At 45.8% G+C, this 20,109-nt stretch overlaps 1 protein-coding gene across 1 annotated transcript; it reads right to left on the bottom strand.

Moving 5' to 3' along the window:
• Window positions 1–8,761: 8,761 nt before the first annotated feature.
• Window positions 8,762–14,201, bottom strand: LOC141085843 (vimentin-type intermediate filament-associated coiled-coil protein-like). The gene is made up of 2 exons (XM_073571428.1): window positions 13,430–14,201; window positions 8,762–10,838 (listed from the first exon to the last, which is right to left on the bottom strand). The coding sequence occupies exons 1-2, from the start codon at window positions 13,816–13,818 to the stop codon at window positions 10,532–10,534; spliced, it is 696 nt and encodes a 231-aa protein (XP_073427529.1). The 5' UTR covers window positions 13,819–14,201; the 3' UTR covers window positions 8,762–10,531.
• Between the last annotated feature and the right edge of the window lie 5,908 nt (window positions 14,202–20,109).

Genomic DNA, 20,109 nt, shown 5'->3' with positions numbered 1-20,109 from the left:
ATATTGTATGTACTCTTTTTTGCAAACGCAATATGTTTCTACACCCTTTCGACTTTGCCATTTAAACTCTTAAGAATATGTATTGAGTTAGACAGAGGACGGCCCACACCTGGTGTGGCTGTCATTCTCTCTCCATGCCGGCATGTCCAATAAAGAAGCATCTTACTTATTCAGGTCTGGACGATTTCTAATTGGAAGACTGAAACTCCCTTGACATATATATATGTTTGTCTCAATGACTTGTGTGTTTATATATATATATGTATTCTATGTGTCTATATCTATTATTTTGTTTCTGTTAGAAACCCTGTCATAGGGCTCCATTATATGTCCATTTTGCAAGGCGGCGAGAAAATCTCGCCATACGGATTACATACGGATGCTGACATGCGCAAAATACGCGACCACACCTTGCTTACGGATGACATACGGAGCACTATTTAGGGGTCATTCATCCGTATTACGCCTGTAAACTACGGACCGTATTTTGTGTCGGTTAGTGTGACCCCGGCCGTACTGTGATATCCCAGCTGTCTGACATACAGAACCAGGCCAGAAAGCCAGAAAGGGGCGGCATGCACTGGCTTGCCATTCAAGCAGAGCCAGTAAACTTTCAGGGCACCAATGACCCTATTATCCTCACTCCTGTGCTTAACCACTGTGCCCGCCCTGATTGACGTTACCATTACAACGTCCTTGAGGCTGGCCACCAAAGCCGAGCCTGTTCACCACCATGAGGTTTTACATCCTCTATTAGTTAAAATGAGTCCAATTTAACTTGTCTGCAACTTTCACCTGACTCCTAATCCGCCACCAGAGAGGCCATTTGACACCTTAAATGGACTCGACCCCCATCAACCATGCCTAATAAAGCCATCAACCATTTCTACATGCTATGGAAAGACTGTGCACACAAGTAATAAAAAATAAAATTAATCTGTCGGAGCTCTGGAATTTTATCACTGCCATGCTACCAAGTTATGATCGATAATACGGTAACTACAGCAAAATAACAGTTGCTAAACATCCTGCAATGAGGATCCCATAATGGGGAATGGGGAAAGTAAACCATAATTAAGGTCGTATCTACAATCTGAATACCTGTATAATGACATCTGTCATGTCTCAAAGAACTATTATACTGCATGCATTGTAGACAGCTCTAATAATTCACCAATTCACAGATTTTAGTTCTAGAAACCACCATTATTTACAGTAGCTGTGCAGTAAAATTTCTTAAACCCACTTACTATCACTACCCGAAAAGTGATGAACATATCAATAGAAAGAATTTATAAATAGGGAGTAATTAAAAAAAATGTACGCCACGCCCCTAGCCACACCCATTTTTAAACCACACCCATTTACACACACCTTTTCCTCACTCCTCTGTCCACCCCAAACTCCTGTGTCCCCTCTGCACTCCTCTGTCCACCCCAGACTTCTGTGTCCCCTCTGTACTCCTCTGTCCACCCCAAACTCCTGTGTCTACCCCAGACTCCGCTGTTCTCCTCTGTCCATCCCAGACTTCTGTGTCCCCTCTGTACTCCTCTGTCCACCCCAAACTCCTGTGTCTACCCTAGACTCCTCTGTTCTCCTCTGTCCACCCCAGACTCCTCTGTTCTCCTCTGTCCACCCCAGACTTCTGTGTCCCCTCTGTACTCCTCTGTCCACCCCAGACTCTTCTGTCCCCTTTGTACCCCATCTGTCCACCCAAGACTCCTGTGTCCCCTCTGTAATCCTCTGTCCACCCCAAACTCCTCTGCTCTCCTGTCCACCCCAGACTCCTGTGTCCCCTCTGTACTCCTCTGTCCATCCCAAACTCCTCTGTTCTCCTCTGTCCACCCCAGACTCCTGTGTTCCCTTCTGTACTCCTCTGTCTACCCCAGACTCCTCTGTTCTCCTCTGTCCACTTCAGACTCCTCTGTCCCCTCTAGTCCTCTCTGGACTCCTTTCTCTCCCTCAGACTCCTCAGTCCCCTCTGTTCCTTCTGTCCCCTCCGGACTTCTCTCTCTCCCCCAGACCTCTCTGTCCCCCCAGACTCAGCGTGTTCTGTGTACCTGAGCGCCTGACCGCATCCTCACAGCACCACACGCTCTCTGGGCACTTGCTGCAGGACGGGGCGCATCTCCTTGGTGATATACGGTAGCTGTAGTTCCGGGTTCTTGGTTCCTGGGGCTGGGCTGGAGGTGAGCTCTGTGCTCCCTGTGGATGTGATGCGGCGATCCCCGAACTGTGTGCGGCCTCTGCTGTATTTTGCAGTCATACGCCGCGATCGCGGGATAGAAAGCTTCCCGGCCGCGACGGCGGGATAAGGACCAGAAATCGGGTATGTTCCGCGGGATTCAGGAGGGTTGGGACCTATGAGTAACATGGTTACACTGGATCTGCACACCCAGCCTCACAGTATGTAAGAGATGAGGTCACATACAGATCATCAGACTCCATAACTGGGAAGGGGGGATAATCCACACACAGCAGGGTCAGTATACAGTGCACTGACATGAAGTGCAGCCTCTCATCATCATACATATACCATCCCCCGACTGCTCTCTAATACATGTGACTGCCTAGCTCCACCACAGTAATGGCAGACACTGTATGTGTCCCTGCTCTGTCCTATCATACATAAACCCAGAACTCAAGAAGACTCTGTATAATACAGCAGTAATGTGGTATATCAGACATGTCTGCAGGGAGGACACACAAAAGCTGCCTCTGCAATAAGTGAGGGAACATGGCAGCTACATGAATTTCTGAGGTATAGTAAACTTGATCTCAGATATGATCTAGGAGCTGATACTGTACACACTACACAATGTCTGAGGTGAATGCAGAGTAGTATATCAAACATGTCTGCAGGGAGGTCACACAGAAGTTTTCACAGTCTGTGAGGAAAATGTAGCAATGCACATGAGAGACATGGCAGCTACATGAATTGCTGAGGTAATATTGATCCCATACATAATGTAGGAGCTGATACTACACTAGTACATGATGTGTGAGGTGAATGTGCTCCTATCATCTGTCATGTGAGGTGATAACCCCAGTATTATACTCCCTGAAACTGCAGACATGCTTCCTCCTGTTCATCCTGTGTAAAGGTACTGTCACACTTAGTGATGCACCAGTGATCCCGACCAGTGATATGACGCGGTCAGGATCGCTGGTGCGTCGCTAAGTGGTCGCTAGTGAGCTGCCACACAGGCAGATCTCACCAGCGACATTGCAGGGGACGGGGGTCACTACTTACCTGTCACACTAGGCGATCCTGCGTCCTCCCGCCTGGCGCCGCAGGAAGCTGACAACGAGAAACAGTCCTGGACGTTCTCTCACAATCAGCGATAACCTGCGGGGGAGCGGTCGTAGGTATCAGACACAGCGATGTCGCTAGCAATATCACTATAACGTCACAAGTTATATCGCTTAGTGTGACAGTACCTTAAGAAAGAGGGAGAGACACAGATTTCCTGCTCTATATAATCCCACCCTCCTCACAGTAACCCCCCAGGCACAGACATACTGGGCTTCTTACTCTGAAAGCAACATCACTCGTGCTTAAAATCTACACCACTATACCAAAAAGCTGCAGGAGTAAAGGTCCACCCATCCCCAAGTCATGTCCTCCTCCGCCTATGGCTCCAGTGGTTTCTTGCTGCGGATTGTAACCCGCACGGAAAAATCCACAGCATGTGCACTGCGTTTTTTTTTTTATTTCCATAGGAAATAAGGTACTGTACAACGCAGCAGAATCCGCAGCGTGTGCACACACCCTTTGTCCAAACCCTGCAGAAAACACAAGAGCTTTACAGATTTATTCCTGGTAAAAAAAACGCAGCATGCTCATTAATTTTGTGGATTTTCCCCGTTTTAGGCCTCTTCCATGCGGTTTTAAACCGCTGCGAAAAAAAAACGCATCAAAAACGCATCAAAACCGCAAGTGGAAAAATAGGTGCGGTTTCTGGGAAGGGATTCAGGTTTTTGAGCAGAAAATTTCTGCAACGTGTGCACTTAGCCTAAGGCCTCTTTCACACATCCGGTTTTTGTCATCTGGCACGATGCGGCGAAATTTTTAATAACCGGATCCAGCACCGGATCCGGTTTTGTCCCATAAGCTTTCATGGGCGCCGCATCGTGCCGGATGGTTATGCGTCGTGTCCGGTTGTTGCTGGACACGGCATAAATTAGCCGTCCGGCATCTGCAAAGAACGTTCCCTGCAACGTTTTTTGTCAGCGCCGGACCGGCTTTTTCCACAGCGCATGCCCGGACTCTGTGAATGTTAACCCCACAAGTGCCCGGCGAGAGAGAGAGAGATCTCTCTCTGTCACCCGAACACTTGTGAGAGATCTCTCTCGCCGGGCACTTGTGGGGTTAACACTCACAGTGTCTGGGTGAGAGAGAGATCTCTCTGTGGGGTTAACCCCACAAGTGCCCGGCCAGAGAGAGATTCTGTTGCCTGGACACTAAGGGTTAACCCCCATGTCTCTCTCTCTCTCTCCACCCCCCTCCCCTCACCTCCCTTTCATTGGCTGCCTCTGTCCACCTCGTCCTGCGGCTCCTTTAAAAATGTCCGAGCCGTATCGTCTCGCCGCACACACATCCGGTGTCACGGCTGCCGGCCGGATCCGGCGGCCCGGCTTTTCGCTGCACGCCGCCGGACCCCACACACTGGATGTGTGAAAGTAGCCTAACAGGCAGTACCCTTATGATACAGAACAAAAGCCAAAAAAAAGCGCCTACATTATATGCTTAGTTTTTTTTTTGTTTTTTTTTTTAAACCTGTCCGGAATGTTTTATTACACTTGCAGAGAATTATATGTAACAGTAAGGCTATGTTCACACGCAGTGTTTGTGTTGCATTTTCTTCTGCATAGAAAACCTGCTCTTGGCAGTAAAAACATTGCTGTTTCAGCATTTAACCCCTTTCTGCCATCAGACGTACTATCCCGTCCATGTGCCCTAGGACTTAATTCCCAGGGACGGGATAGTACATCATAGCGATCAGCGGCGCTCACGTGGTGATTATCACAGCTGACACCCGGCACAATGTGTCACGTTAACCCCTTGTACACCGCAATCAAACACGATCGCGGTGTACCGGGGGTTAAAGGGAAGCATCGGCAGGGAGGGGGCTCCCTCTGTGCTTTCCTGAGCCCCCCACGGCAGCACAATGTGCAGCGCTGCTGTGGGGGGCTCTTTCCCTACAGGCCCCCGGATCCAAGATGGCGACGGGGACCTTCGGGGGCCTGTAAGGAGCTGACTTCCTCACTGCCTGCAAAGCGCAGGCATGAGGAAGTCTGCAGCAGTGCCTGTGACAGATCGCTGATCTGTCACAGTGATCTGTGATGTCCCGCCTGGGACAATGTAATAAAGTAAAAAAAAAAAGTGTAAAAATTAAAAAAAAAAAAAAAAAAAACTAAATAAATTAGTAAAAAGAAAAAAAAATATTCCCCAATAAAATCATTTTTTGAAAATAAAAAAAACAAACAAAAGTACACATATTTGGTATTGCCACATCCGTAACGACCCGCCCTATAAAACTGTCCCATTAGTTAACCCTTTTAATGAACCCCTTAAAAAATAAAAAACGAAGCAAAAAATAATGATTTATCATACCACCGAACAAAAAGTGCAATAACGCGCGATCAAAAAGACGCATATAAATATCCATGGTACCGCTGAAAACATCTTTTCCCACAAAAAACAAGCTGCCATACAGCGTCATCCGCAAAAAAATAAAAAAGTTATAGCTCGCAGAATAAAGCGATGCAAAAATAATTATTTTTTATATAAAATAGTTTTCATTGCATAAAACCGACAAAACATAAAAAAAGACCTATATGAGGCATCGCTGTAACCGTACTGACCCGAAGAATAAAACCGCTTTATCAATTTTACCGCACGCGGAACGGTGTAAACGCACCCCCCAAAAGAAATTCATGAAACGCTGGTTTTTATTCATTCTGCATCCCAAAAATCAGAATAAAAAGCGATCAAAAAATGTCACGTGCCCGAAAATGGTACCAATAAAAACGTCAACTCGTCCCGCAAAAAGTAAGACCTCACATGACTCGGTGGGTCAAAATGCAGAAAAATTATAGCTCTCAATATGTGGTGATGCAAAAACTATTTTTACAATAAAAAGTGTCTTTTAGCGTGCGACAGCTGCCAAACATAAAAACCGCCATAAATAGTAAATCAAACCCCCCGCTATCACCCCCTTAGTTAGGGAAAATAATAAAATAAAAAAATGTATTTATTTCCAATTTCCCGTTAGGGTTAGGGCTGAGATTAGGGTTAGGGGTGTGTTGGGGTTAGGGTTGGAGTTTTAATTGGGGGGTTTCCACTGTTTGGGCACATCAGGTGCTCTCCAAATGCAACATGGCGTCTGATCTCAATTCCAGCCAATTCTGCGTTGAAAAAGTCAAATGGTGCTCCTTCCCTTCCAAGCTCTGCCATGCGCCCAAACAGTGTTTTACCCCTACATATAGGGTATCAGCATACTCAGGACAAATTGGACAACAACTTTTGGGGTCCAATTTCTCCTTGTACCCTTGGGAAAATAAAAAATTGGTGACTAAAAGATCATATTTTTGGATTTTTTTTTATTTTCACGCCCGGGCGTTATAAGCTTCTGTGAAGCACTGGGGGGGTTCATAGTGCTCACCACACATCTAGATAAGTTCCTTGGGGGTCTAGTTTCCAAAATGGGGTCACTGGGGGGGGGGGGGAATTCCACTGTTTTGGTACATCAGGGGTTTTCCCCATCGCGACATGGTGTCCGATCTCAATTCCAGCCAAAAACATCAAATGGCGCTGCTTCCCTTCCGAGCTCTGCCATGCACCCAAATAGTCATTTATACCCACATATGGGGTATCAGCGTACTCAGGACAAATTGCACAATAACTTTTAGGGTCCTGTTACCCTTGGAAAAAAAAAATTGGGGGGGAGGGGATCATTTTTGTGGAAAAATTATTTTTTTTAATTGTACCGCTGTACGTTATAAACTTCTGTGAAGCCCTTGTGGGTTCAAAGTTCTCACCACATATCTAGATAAGTTCCTTGGAGGGGGGGGTCTAGTTTCCAAAATGGGGTCACTGGGGGGGGGGTTCCACTGTTTAGGTACATCAGGGGCTCTCCAAATGCGACATGGCGTCCGATCTGAACTCCAGCCAATTTTGCATTGAAAAAGTCAAACGGCGCTCCTTCCCTTCTGAGCTCTGCCATGCGCTGAAATAGTGATCCCCCCCCCACATATCGGGTATCAGCGTACTCAGGACAAATTGCACAATAACTTTTGCAGTCTAATTTCTCCTGTTACCCTTGGTAAAATAAAAAAAATTGAACCTGAAGTATTTTTTTTGTAAAAAAAGTTAAACGTTCATTTTTTTTTTTTTAAATATTCAAAAAAATTCCTGTGACGCACCTAAAGGGTTAATAAACTTCTTGAATGTGGTTTTGAGCACCTTAAGGGGTGCAGTTTTTAGAATGGTGTCTCTGTTGGGTATTTTCTATCATATAGACCCCTTGAAGTGGCTTCAAATATGATGTGGTCCGTAAAAATAAAATGGCGTTGCAAAAATGAGAAATCGCTGGTCAATTTTTACTCCTTATAAGTTCCTACCAAAAAAAAAAAATAAAAATTTTGGTTCCAGTGTAAAGTAAACATGTGGGAAATGTTATTTATTAAGTTTTTTTGTGTGCCGTATCTCTGATTTGAGGGCATAAAAATTCAAATTTGGAAAATTGCGAAATTTTCAAAATTTGCCAAATTTCCTTTTTTTCACAAGTAAACACAAGTTATGTGAATGAAATTTTACCACTAACATGAAGTACAATATGTCATGAGAAAACAATGTCAGAATCACCGGGATCCATGGAAGCGTTCCAGAGTTATAACCTCATAAAGGGACAGTGGTCAGAATTGTAATAATTGGCCTGGTCATGAACGTGCAAACCACACTTGGGGCTTAAGGGGTTAAAGGGAAACTGTCACAGCATTTCTCCAAAATAAGCTGCGGCCACTGCCTATCTGAAGCATTCTATAATGTTGTAGATAAGCCCCCGATTTAACCTGAAAAACAAGTTTTATTATAGTCACTCAGGGGCGGTCTGCTCTGGCACCTCCCATCTTCATGCGATGTTGTCATCCTCGTCGCAGCTCCTGCGCAGGTGTAATTCTCTGCCCTATTGAGAGCAGAGCCAAGTACTGCAGTGCACAGGCACAGGGAAAGGTCAGAGAGGCCCAGCACTTGCAGTACTTGGCTCTGCTCTCAATAGGGCAGATCAGTACGCCTGCGCAGGAGCCAAAGGAGAAGCAAGGAAGATGAAGACATCTCAAGATGAGAGGCACCGGACCTGCGATGCCTATCGGACCAGACTGCCCCGGGTGAGTATAATTAAACTTGTTTCTCTTATCCTTCAGGTTAGATTGGGGGCTTATCTACAGCATTATAGAATGGTGCAGATAAGCTGCGGCCACTGCCTTTCGGGGCGTGTTGCAGAACAACGATGTGACAGGTTCCCTTTGATACGATTTTTTGCAAGTTTTTTTTTTGGGTGCAGATTACATGTGTGCTTTATCTACAGTCAAAGTTTTTTTTTTTTTGTTTTTTTTCTTCAGCATTCCCCCTGTCTATGGGTGAAAAACCCTGCAAAAATGCTGAGAATTGACATCCCACGGGATTTATAAAGCACTGCAGTTCTCAAATTGTCAGGAGGGAAAAAAATAAATAAAACCACGCACGCATTGAGAGTGCTAGAGTGCTAAAATATGATCCTTTTAATTTGCATAAAAAAAAAAACAAATGAACATGCCATGTAAAATTTTAATACCTAAAAACAAAAAGGACAACTCTTAGAATTAACAGTTATAATAGAATGCAGGATTTCACTGTTCTGAGTTTTCCTGAGATCATTGACACTTTACAGTTCCCTTAAGTGTTCTGTAGCTTGTATGAGTGGAGGTCACGGGTTCTCCCTTTTTGCTAGTTGATTAGTAATATGGTAGACATATGAATGGGAATTAAAGAAAGGGCAGCATAAAGAGCATTCAAGTGAGGAGCATGAATCAAGCACATCACATAGAGAATGAGTAACGGAAAAAAAAAAAAAAAAAAAAAAACACATTATGATGTCCACACACCTGGAATAGCTGCTAGCCAAATACTCATTTGGTGCAGATTACTCCTGACCCTACGCACACCAACTTCTAAAGTGTTTGTAATGGAAGTGCAGAATAAGCTGCTCGTCTTTGGTGCACCCTTGGCACGACCAACAGTTTAGCGCACACTTACGCCTCTATTTGTATATTGGGGTCCTTCCCCTGCTTCTGATTGACAGCATGCGCTTCCCAGAGCTAGCGCTGTCTGACTGCTGCCAGCCTGCTTGTTTTACCTGTCTCCCTTCTTCTGACGCCGCTTGCTACACAAATAGACCTAAGATTGTGGAGTGTGGCGTTAGAAGAAAAGGAGACAGGGAGGATAACACTCAGCCACTTCCAATCAGAAGCAGAGAAAGGGTCCCAATATGCAAATTAGGTGTAACTGGGCACGAAACTCTTAGTCACACCAAGGGTGTATGAAAACCTTCTCATTTGCATATGAATTAAAGTTAAATTCTCAAGCACTAAGCCAGGAACCATACGGGGCTAGTATGATTGTTATAGGGGCAAAAAGTACCCTACAATACTGTAAAGGCCATTAAAAGTGAATTTTGGGGTGATGGACTATTAGATTACTCTTTCACATGTTCAATATTGTGTCAGTAATTGTAAGTCAAAATCATGAGTGGAACAGAGGAAAAAATTTTGGTTTTTTTGCCTCACTCCTGGTTTCGGCTTATATGTACTGATTAGTGATGAGCAAAAGTGCTTGGCAACGTATTATCGAAGAATATTTTCTAGTCCCCGCTGCATGTGTTGTAGCTGTTGAAAAGTCGAGAAAGACATGCAGCTGCCGGGACTAGAACATAATATTTGGGTTTGTCAAACACTGATAACATCTTATCCCAGCACATTAGCTCATCACAAATACTGACCAAAATACTTCTGTGTGAACATGGCCCAAATACCAATGTGTCAAGACATCTTCAATCGTGTTCGGCCAACAACTATTCCGTCCAGTTCCGTGATATACATCCATGTGTTTTCAGAGGGGAGTAAGCCCCTGCCAGACACCTGTGGCAGAAGCTCATCTTCAGCAAGAACAAAAAGATTGAAGTTTAACATGCCTGACCCTTCTTCTCCCAATGTCTGTTAGGGGATAGTCGAGAGGCCCAATTACGCATTGTTAGTCAGTGGGTCCCACCGAGATGTATGGGCACCTTCCGTGGATGTGTAACATGGGAAATGGAATGATAACAGTGTACATCATCTCAGACGCTCTAATTTCACACAGTATAAGAACGGATTCATAAGATATTGCCCGAGTTCTAACTAAAATTCAGAATTGTGACAAAAAACACCAAGTATAAAACTACACACACTTATCCTCAAATAGGAACTTGTACACAAGTAACGCATTTTCTCCTTATACAGTGGTCCCAAAAAGTGTTCTGTCTACATCCGAGTCTTCATCACTTTCAGCGTGGTGATGAACACTCGGAAGGCTGTTACCGTTACCGTGTCCCACATTGGGAAGACAAGGAATTACTTCAGCTTCCTCCATAAGAGAAACTAAAGAAGCCAACATAGGTCGGCTGCGACACATTTCAGCCAGAAGTCGGCTGTGTTGTCGACGGCACTCCAGCTCCCGGTCCTTATTCTTTATGGAGGCCATCAACTTTTCTATTTCTTCTTCAGATTGCGCCAACTTCACCTGGAGTTCAGCAACGGCTCTGTAAAAATGGGAACAAGCTGTATAAGTGAATGGATGTGAAAATAAATCCTTAGTGCTGAATTTTAATTTGAAATTTCCATTATTAATCTATTGCTGGGAGCGCAACACCGTTCCATGGAAGTGGAATGGCTTGCTGTAGTTCCCTGCACAGCCAGCGGTTGCAAGTGTATGCATTCAGGCTTTAGACTTATTAGGGGGGTTTGTTTTAATTCCTGGAAACAAAATTACATCTAAACAGCTTTTCCCCCAGTCTCAACAACTTGAGATGCTGCTATATCAAAACATGCTAATTTGTAGTACAGATGATGGCAGTGATCGGTCAGCACCTGTCTCCTTCTGTGGAGTGTCCTGATAAGCAGAACTCATGAGTATATCATCAGAATAAGGTCTCATTCAGACAACAGTTTCTCTTACGAGAAACCATCCATGTTTTTTCACCAATAACTCGTACTTTTGATAGTCAATGGGGCTGTTCACATGTATGATTTTTTTTCCTTGAACCGGATGGTCCATTAACCCATTTGTGACATGCACTGCACATGTCATGTCTCTCCCTTTGATGAGGGCTCCTTCACTGAGCCCACATCTTTTCTGGCACGTCAGCTGTTTTGACCAGCTGTCATGTGCCCCCTAACAGCCACGGGTGGAATCATGAACCAACCACGGCTGAAAACCCACTAAATGCTGCCGTCATCGCGCCAGAAGCGCGACCATAATCTCGCCCGTGTCACATGACCGCAGGTCGCCAACTGATTGCCAGCAAGTGGGGAAAAAAATAAAATAAAAAACGACATTTGGTATCACCGTGTTCAGAATCACCTGATCAAAATATGAAAAGAATTAAATTGGTAAATGTAGTGAAATAAAAAAAAAAACCACACACACCACACCTAATGAGGCTAGGACCAAACTGATCAAAATAATTGGTGCGATTTTCTCGTACATAGAAGATACCGACATCTGAATAACCATTTGAGACACAGGTGCTCAGATGACCCCTTCACTGCCAGCATCTGTACTCCGAGTGTATGTTCCCATATTAATGCTGTCAAAGGCAGCTGATGCATTTTACACAGCAAAAAAGTAGTGCAAAAACAGGTGTTGACTGTAAATCAGTAAGGAAATGTCAAAACACTGCAAACAATGTATTTCAATTTTTTTGTTCAAAAATTCAGGAAGGAAAATAGAGCTGATACTCGGCATATGTGCACATGGACATTAAAATGACAAAAAACAACACGTTATACTTCTAATATGCTGTTGTCTTTACATGAGATAAATATAAGAGTTTGTTTTCGTAGTTGTGGAGTATCAGTACTGTTCAGGTCATTTTGCCCCAACAACCGTATCTGCGATCCATATCCAATGCTAGTGTATATTGGCCTTGTGGGAAAAAGAAAGAAAGATAGCTCACCATGCACCAACTAGGCCACGTAGATAGCAGGCGACTCCCGCGCCCATCCGCTATGCAGAGGAACACCTCACATCTAATGTGCACTCATCTGAGTTTAATCCAAGGTTTCCATATAGAAGTTGCAACAAAACCAGTTTCATTGTGCCTCAGCTGATTACACGGTTATCAAAAGACATCAGTTGTGACCCAGTGCTCCCCCCCATCTCTACTGCAAAAACAAAACAGACCAGAATCTAAAACTAGTAGCCTATGCAAAAACTAGTTTTCCTTCACATCACTACCCCGCCAAGAAATAAGACTAGACAATTGGATAAGAGCTCATCCACATACCAGGTTCTCACGTACGAGTGCCATCCATTCCCCCCCCCCCATGGATAACACTCATATGTATGATCGGCTATGGGGATCTTCACATATTCGTTATTTGTTGACCAAGTGATCCAAGCAAAATTGCAGAGAAATGCCTGCTGCTAGTCAGAGTATCGTATAAAGTGTATGGAGCCACCAAATCAAAGTAAATAAGAATCTGACACTAGTCAGATGCCATCTGTGTGCGTTGTAATTATTTTTCCACTGACAAATAGAAAGTGGATAAATCTGCTCATCAGTGAAAACCTGGTGTGAATGAGGCTTTAGTAAAGAGCACAGATTTGTAAGACCTCATTCAGAGGTCAGTGATTTTTCTATTAGTCTTCTGGATCCGATTTTTATCGGTGTTTGGTCAGGTTGTCGGTTTTTACCATCAGCGTTTCATTAGTTGTTATATGTAAACAGAAACAAAAAAAAACCTATATGGAGGTTTCTCAAGTTTCTATGGCTATGTGCCCATGTTCCGGAAGTAGCAGTGTTTTGGAAGTGGCGCATGTTCGCTGCGTCCAGAGCGCTGCCTTCTGTTGAACGCAGGTGAATCCGCATGGGATTACTAAACCATGTGTATGCGCCGCCGCACCGGCTGATGAACAGCACCACCGCGGCACCAACCATTACACAGCACCACCGATACTCATGTGATATAGCGGAACTTCTACTTCTAGGGAAGTGGCATTACCAGCACAGCAGCAGTGTGGCACACACACACACACACACACAGATTCGACTTTGGTTCACGACATAGAAATAGTGTTAGTAGAGAAGAGAAGCTTCTGCCGATCGGCGCAGGGCATTACACTACTGACCTGTCTTTGGCATCAGCCAAGTTCTTTAGAGAAGCCTGGTGCTGCTCATCCTTCTTGATAAGACGCTCGGCTTGCTCTTGTATCGTGCCCTCCTGCTCCTCCAGCTGCTTGTACAGCGCGGTCAGGTGGACATTAGCCTCGCTATCCTGACTAGCGGTTGGAGAAGACATGGTGGACCGCGAGCTTCTTAGGTCAGATCTGTGAAGAGCGGACGATCTCCTAGAAGGATCAAGGTGACGAAGCCTGTGCTGCAATTGTGAGGAGCCTCTGGCCTGAGAAGGGGTCACACAATAAGGCTGTGTGCACACACTGCGGATTTTGCTGCGGTTCCGCAGCGGTTTTGGCCGCTGCAGACCCGCAGCAGTTTCTGCTGCGGTGTACAGTACCATTATTCCCTATGGGAATCAAAAACCACAGTGCAGACGGTGCGGATTTTTCCGCGCGGATTATCTGCAGTTTTCAATCCGCAGAAAGAATTGACATGTCAATTCTTTCTGCAGATTCTCCTGCGGTTTGCCATCTCCTCCATTGAGGAGATGAAAAACCGCATGGCAAAACCGCAGAGCAATCCGCAGGTAAAACCGCAGGTCTTTTGACCTGCGGTTTCACCTGCGGATTGTACAGAATCCGCACCTTTTCCGCAGCGTGTGCACACAGCCTTATGGCTGGTGGACAGACCAATTATTTGTCAATGGAGTGAGTGCAAGCTCTGCAGCCCAGTGTGGATGGCAGTGCTGGTGATGTGCCTGCACCATACAGCAGGTTCACCATCCACAGATGAAGGTGGCAACTAATCTGTCAATTACCCTGAAAGCCTCAATAATAAGAGCAAGAAAATAAGTAACTTTCAGCAGCTGTGGCTCCAGGAAGCTTCTGTGCCTGAAGGGGATTGGATGAACACTAGGGGGCGGCAGTGGGGCGCTTATTGGGCCAGGTGAGCCTCCATGGGATGATAGACTGGATTTTGACTCAATTGTGCCCGAGCCGCACCTCGCTGGGGTTCCCCACACACTGCAGCATTTAAGTGAATGGCTGCCGTGAAGGGAAGACGAATTAAGGCCTCATTCAGATGGTGACATTTCTTGCATGCGGAAAAAAAAAACCTGACTTATTTTTATGGGCGATCTGGATCAGCTTTTCATCAGAGTTTGGTCAGTGTCTGTTTTTACCATTAGAATTTCATCGTTTTTTCTTTTCTCGCATGCAAACACCCCAAAAATGATGAAGATTGCTTAAGCTTTACCAAGCAAACAATCAAGACTGCACACCGATGGCATCCGAGTGCTGTCCAATGTTTTCACGGACCCATAGACTTGGCGAGTTTGATCCATGACTCAGATCAAAAACGGATAGACAATCTAGGAAAAAAATCGCAACGTGATGGGATCTGACTCTGAAATTAGATGGATGCGAGAAAAAAAATCAGGAGTCCTGTGGAGCGATAGTGCGGCGTCAGATACATTGCAGTCCTGTAACATCGGAAACTGTAACTGGTCCTGTATGATTAATATCTGCTTAGTAATAAAACGGATTGTATACGACAGAGCAGGGGAGAATGACAGCCGGCTTCAACACAAGCTGCCGGGGAACAGCGCTTACTGTAGCGCTTCTTCCCCGGCGCCAATGCGTGTCACATGGAGGACATTAATGTGTGTTCTCCGTGTGCGGGATGTTTTGTCGTCCGTGCTGACGGCAAAAAACAGACATGGCAGCGTGTTTTGCCCACGGACACGGTCCATGGGAACACACTGACATGTGCACAGACCCATTCATTTGAATGAGCCTACGTGAGTACGTGTCTCCGATACATCGTGTGAAAACTGTCACCACACGTACTGGAGACACGGAACTTTTAGAATGGAAATGAGTAATGGTCAGTGTACAGGGACGGAGAGGAGGTAAACTGTGTCCATTTATTTTACTCACTCATGTAGTGCCATTAATTCCGCAGCACTTTACCTCATCATTACACATCACTGTCCCCATTGGTGCTCACAATCTACATTCCTTGATGTTAATGAAAAAACTGGATTACCACTGTGAACAGGTGACTTCTCCACAAATGAATCCACTAAAAACTGTTTTATTCCCTTGAGTGCCATTTAATAATTTGTCTAGTTCATTACATATTTTTACTACAAGTCAGAATAAAAAATAAATATGAAATAAAGTAATATTGCACCTTGTTGACAAACACATGTAGACATGAGTATTTTGCCCTTTTATTTTCACTTGGCCTTGTGCAGAAATTATATTAACCCCTTTGCTCCAGAGCCCATTATCGGTTTTGCGTTTTCGTTTTTCGCTCCCCTTCTTTCCAGAGCCATACATTTTTTATTTTTCAGTCCATATGGCCGTGTTGTACTTTTGAACTACGCCATTTGTTTTACCATAACGTGTACTCAAAAAAACGGGAAAAAAAATTCTAAGTGCGGTGAAATTGCGAAAAAAAAGTGCAATCCCACACTTTGTTTTTTTTCTTAACCATGTTCACTAAATGCTAAAACTGGCCTGCCATTATGATTCTCCAGGTCATTACAAGTTCACAGATACCAAACATGTCTAGGTTCTTTTTTTTTACTTAAGTGGTGAAAAAAAAAATTCAAAACTTTATTAAAAACTGCTCCATATTCTGATACTCATAGCCTCTCCATTTTTTGTGATCTCGGGTTGAGCGAGAGCTTACTTTTTGCATGCTGAGCTGATTTTTAATGATACAATTTTGGTGCAGATACGATCTTTTGATCGTTGGTTTTGCATTTTAGCGCAATGTTGAGGCGACCAAAAAAAAATGTAATTCTCGTGTTTTTAATTTTTTTCCCGCTATGCCGTTCGTTTAGCGATCAGGTTAATCTTTTTTTGCTAGTTCAAGCGATTCTGAAAGCGGCGATACCAAATATGCTTGTTTGATTTTTTTATTATTTTACTTTGAATGGGGCAAAAGGGGGGTGATTTGAGCTTCTGTATTTTATTTCGTATTTTTACAACTTTTTTTTACTTTTGGCATGCTTCAATAGTCTCCATGGGAGGCTAGAAGTTGCCACAACTTAATTGGCTATGCTACATAGAGGCGATGCTCAGATCACCTCTATGTAGCAGAATAACTTAGTTACTTACCGATAACGGTGTTTCTCGGAACCCATGGCAGCACCACGGAGAGAGGGGATCCGCCCTTCAGGAACAGGAACCTACAGATAAAAAAGGCGGCACCTCTCCTCCGCTCCCAGTTGGTTACAGAGCATCAGAGGGTCTCCAGGTTAGTTAAACAACAGAAATATATACATAACATTATAATATTGCTTATTATCAAGAAGCACCATGCCTAAACGAAAACACTCTACAAATAGTAAAGCGTGCTCACCGCACACATGAAGGGAGGGAATAAGCGGGTGCTGTCATGGGTTCCAAGAAACACCGTTATCGGTAAGTAACTAAGTTATTCTTTCTCACCCATTACAGCACCATGGAGAGAATTACAGAGACTGGTAGCTTAGGGAGGGACCACAGCCTGAAGAACCCTTCTCCCGAAGGTCAGGTCAGACGTAGAGGCTAGATCTAATCGATAGTGTCTGAAAAAGGTTGACTGTGATGACCAGGTGGCAGTCTTACAGATCTGTTCTATCGATACCTCAGATCTCTCAGCCCATGAGTTCGCCATTGCTCTTGTGGAATGGGCTCTCAACCCTTCTGGGATGGTATTCCCGCTGGATGAATAGGCCAGGGCAATCGCATCCTTTATCCACCTTGCCAGGGTACTCTTAGATGCTTTGAGTCCCTTCTGGGGTCCCTGGAAACAACAAAGAGAGAGCCTTCCTTCCTACATCCTTTGGTGGCCTCTATGTACTGAACTAGGCACCTTTTCACATCTAGGGCGTGAAATATCTCCTCTGACGTATTCCTAGGATTTGGGCAGAAGGAAGGAAGGACTACCTCTTGAGACCTATGAAAATGTGATGCCACTTTAGGTAGAGTCATATTAAAACCTGACCCGGCCTATCTTCTAGAATTTTTGTAAATGGTGGCACTGCTGATAGAGCTTGAATATCGCTCACGCTACGAGCCGATGTTAGCACCACCAGAAGAACAGTTTTTAATGACAAGATTCTTAGGGGTGCTGACTGAATAGGTTCAAACGGGGAACCTGTTAGTGTGGATAGTACAAGATTCTGGTCCCACGATGGTAACTTATGGCTAACTATTGGCCTAGACCTGGTTGCAGCCATAATAAAACATGCTACCCAAGGGTTGCCTGCCACATCATGGTTATAAAGGGCACCTAAAGCCGCTACTTGTACCTTTAATGTATTAACCGCCAGCCCCTGCTCTACGCCTCTCTGTAGAAATTCAAGAATTTTATCAATCTGGACCCCATCCTGGACTCTCACCCTGGAGGTGGACAGAAATTTTTTCCAAGTTCTCCCATAGGCTCTTGTCGTAACCGGTTTCCTACTCTTTTGTAGTGTAGTAATTAGGTTCTCTGAGAACCCTCTTTCCCTCAGCAGTGCCCATTCAAATTTCATGCTGTTAAATGGAGGTTCACTGCCAGAGAGTGTAACACCCCTGAGATAGTAGGTCCGGGAGATCCGGTAGAATCCAAGGGTCAGTTACCGAGAGCATTCTCAGCCAGGAGAACCAAGTTCTTTTGGGCCAAAAAGGGGCTATTAATATCATTCTTGTTCCGTCAACTCTGACTTTCATTATGACTGCCGCAATGAGAATGATCGGGGAAAAGGCATATGTCAGGCTCTGTGTGTTAGGCGTCGGGTTCCAGGCGCTGCACAGCGGGACTCCCGAGCCTTGACATCGACAGTCTCCCATTCCCCTCCGGCTGCAGTGGAGCCTGCTCAGCAGACTCCACGATCCCGGCGTTCTGCTCACACCAGCATTGTGAGTTCGGTTGCTGCTGCCACCTCTGGTCCAGTTATGGCAATGCAGCCTGGCCAGCAGCAAAAGACTCCAGAGTCAAAGTCCTTCCTTCGGTCCACTGAGCATGCTCATGAGACGATCTCCCATTGGGGATCGGGAGTCACATGCTCAGGTCCTTCTCCAGTTCTGATTGGTCCACCTGGAGGATCAGGAAGGTCCCGGCTATAAAAGGTTTGAATGGCCGCCCCGCCATGCGCTATGATAGACTGAGGCTATAGTACTTAGTGTATGTGTGATGATGGATGAATGAGCCTGGTGACTGACGCATTATAATTCCCCCTCCTTGGATATTACGCATGAGTTAGGTTTAGGAATTAGAGACAGCACAGCAGCTCTGACACTGCATAGCGCCTCAGTGTTCCTCATCGTTTTCCTTTAGCGCCTTGGGCGTCGGCCAATACAGGCCTCCTGGGCCACTGCTACCGAAGCGTCCGCCTAAACGCCGTGCACCTTAGGGGAGCTTTCCAGCTCAGATGATAGGCTGGTTAGTGGCGTCCGTGAGGGTGGACATTGCACCCGTACTAAGTGGTGGTTCACACTACCGTGATCTGTGACGTCAACAGGTTGCGGTTGTTCGCCGGCTGGTACCTGCTTCGTGAAGCAACGGGCTTCGTGCCTGCTAACACTGGGTCAGTGGTTATCCACCGGTGTCCGGCTTTCTTCTACAAGCCACTCTCTCATTCTCCAGCTGCAGTTAGTCACCTCTGCACGGTGGGCCCGGGCTGCGAACGCACCTCATATAGTGTTTCATCTTTATTTATTTGGTGCGTTCCGCCAGCCCATAACATTATCATAGCGCCAGGGCCCGGCTAACAATGACGGACGAGCAGCACCTGCAGCGATATGTCCAGCAGCTGGAGGGCAGGTTGCCCGCTATTGAGCGCTCAGCCTCAGTTGCGGACGTCACTGCAGTCGCCGTCCAGGCGGCAGCAGGGGCGGTCGTCGGCGCCTCTACATCCATTCCCGTCCCGACATTGTCCCGTCTCCCGTTACCCAACAAGTTCTCGGGCGACAGCGCCACCTGTAGGGGTTTCGTGAGCCAGTGCTCTATCCAGCTTGAGCTACTGGCCACGCGATTCCCTTCAGAGTGGGCTATGGTGGGGTTCATCATCTCCCTCCTGTCGGTCAGGGCTTTGGAATGGCCCACTCCACTGTGGGAGCGTGGTTCTGAGTGCTGTTCAGTTCCTGACCTCCCTAAAGCAGGTCTTCTTGGGGCCGCGGGTCACACACGACACCTCTCTCCAGTTGTTGGCACTAACACAGGGATCCCTCTCGGTCAGCCATTATGCCGTCCGCTTCCGGACACTGGCTTCCGAGCTGGAATGGCCTGATAAAGCACTCGTTCCTGTGTTCTGGAGAGGTTTGGCGGAGCACGTAAAAGATGCTCTAGCCACCAGGGAGGTTCCCGTTAGTCTGGAGGAGCTGATTACCGTTTCCACCCGCATAGATCTCCGTTTAACGGAGCGCCGGTTGGAGCATTCTCAGTCCAGACCGAGGGTTAGGTTGGCTCCCGCCTTCTCTAAACCCCTTGAACACCCCGCTCTTGGAGTCATGCCCCCGGAGGCCATGGAGGAGTCTCGCACCGGCTCCAAGTCGCGCCTGGTGCGAATCTCAGCACGCTGTTTCCAGTATCGACAACCTGGTCACCTGGCTAACAGGTGCCCTCAGCGGTCGGTAAACGATCGCGTCTAGTGGTAGTCGGAGGAGGCCTACTAGACACTGGAACGTTCTTCTCCAAACTGTCCTTCCGAGGG

This window comes from Dendrobates tinctorius, unplaced genomic scaffold (genome assembly GCF_039654945.1).
Source record: "Dendrobates tinctorius isolate UK_male_01 unplaced genomic scaffold, ASM3965494v1 ptg000029l, whole genome shotgun sequence".
NCBI classification, from domain to species: domain Eukaryota; kingdom Metazoa; phylum Chordata; class Amphibia; order Anura; family Dendrobatidae; genus Dendrobates; species Dendrobates tinctorius.
This window is presented reverse-complemented; position numbering and strand designations above follow the sequence as displayed.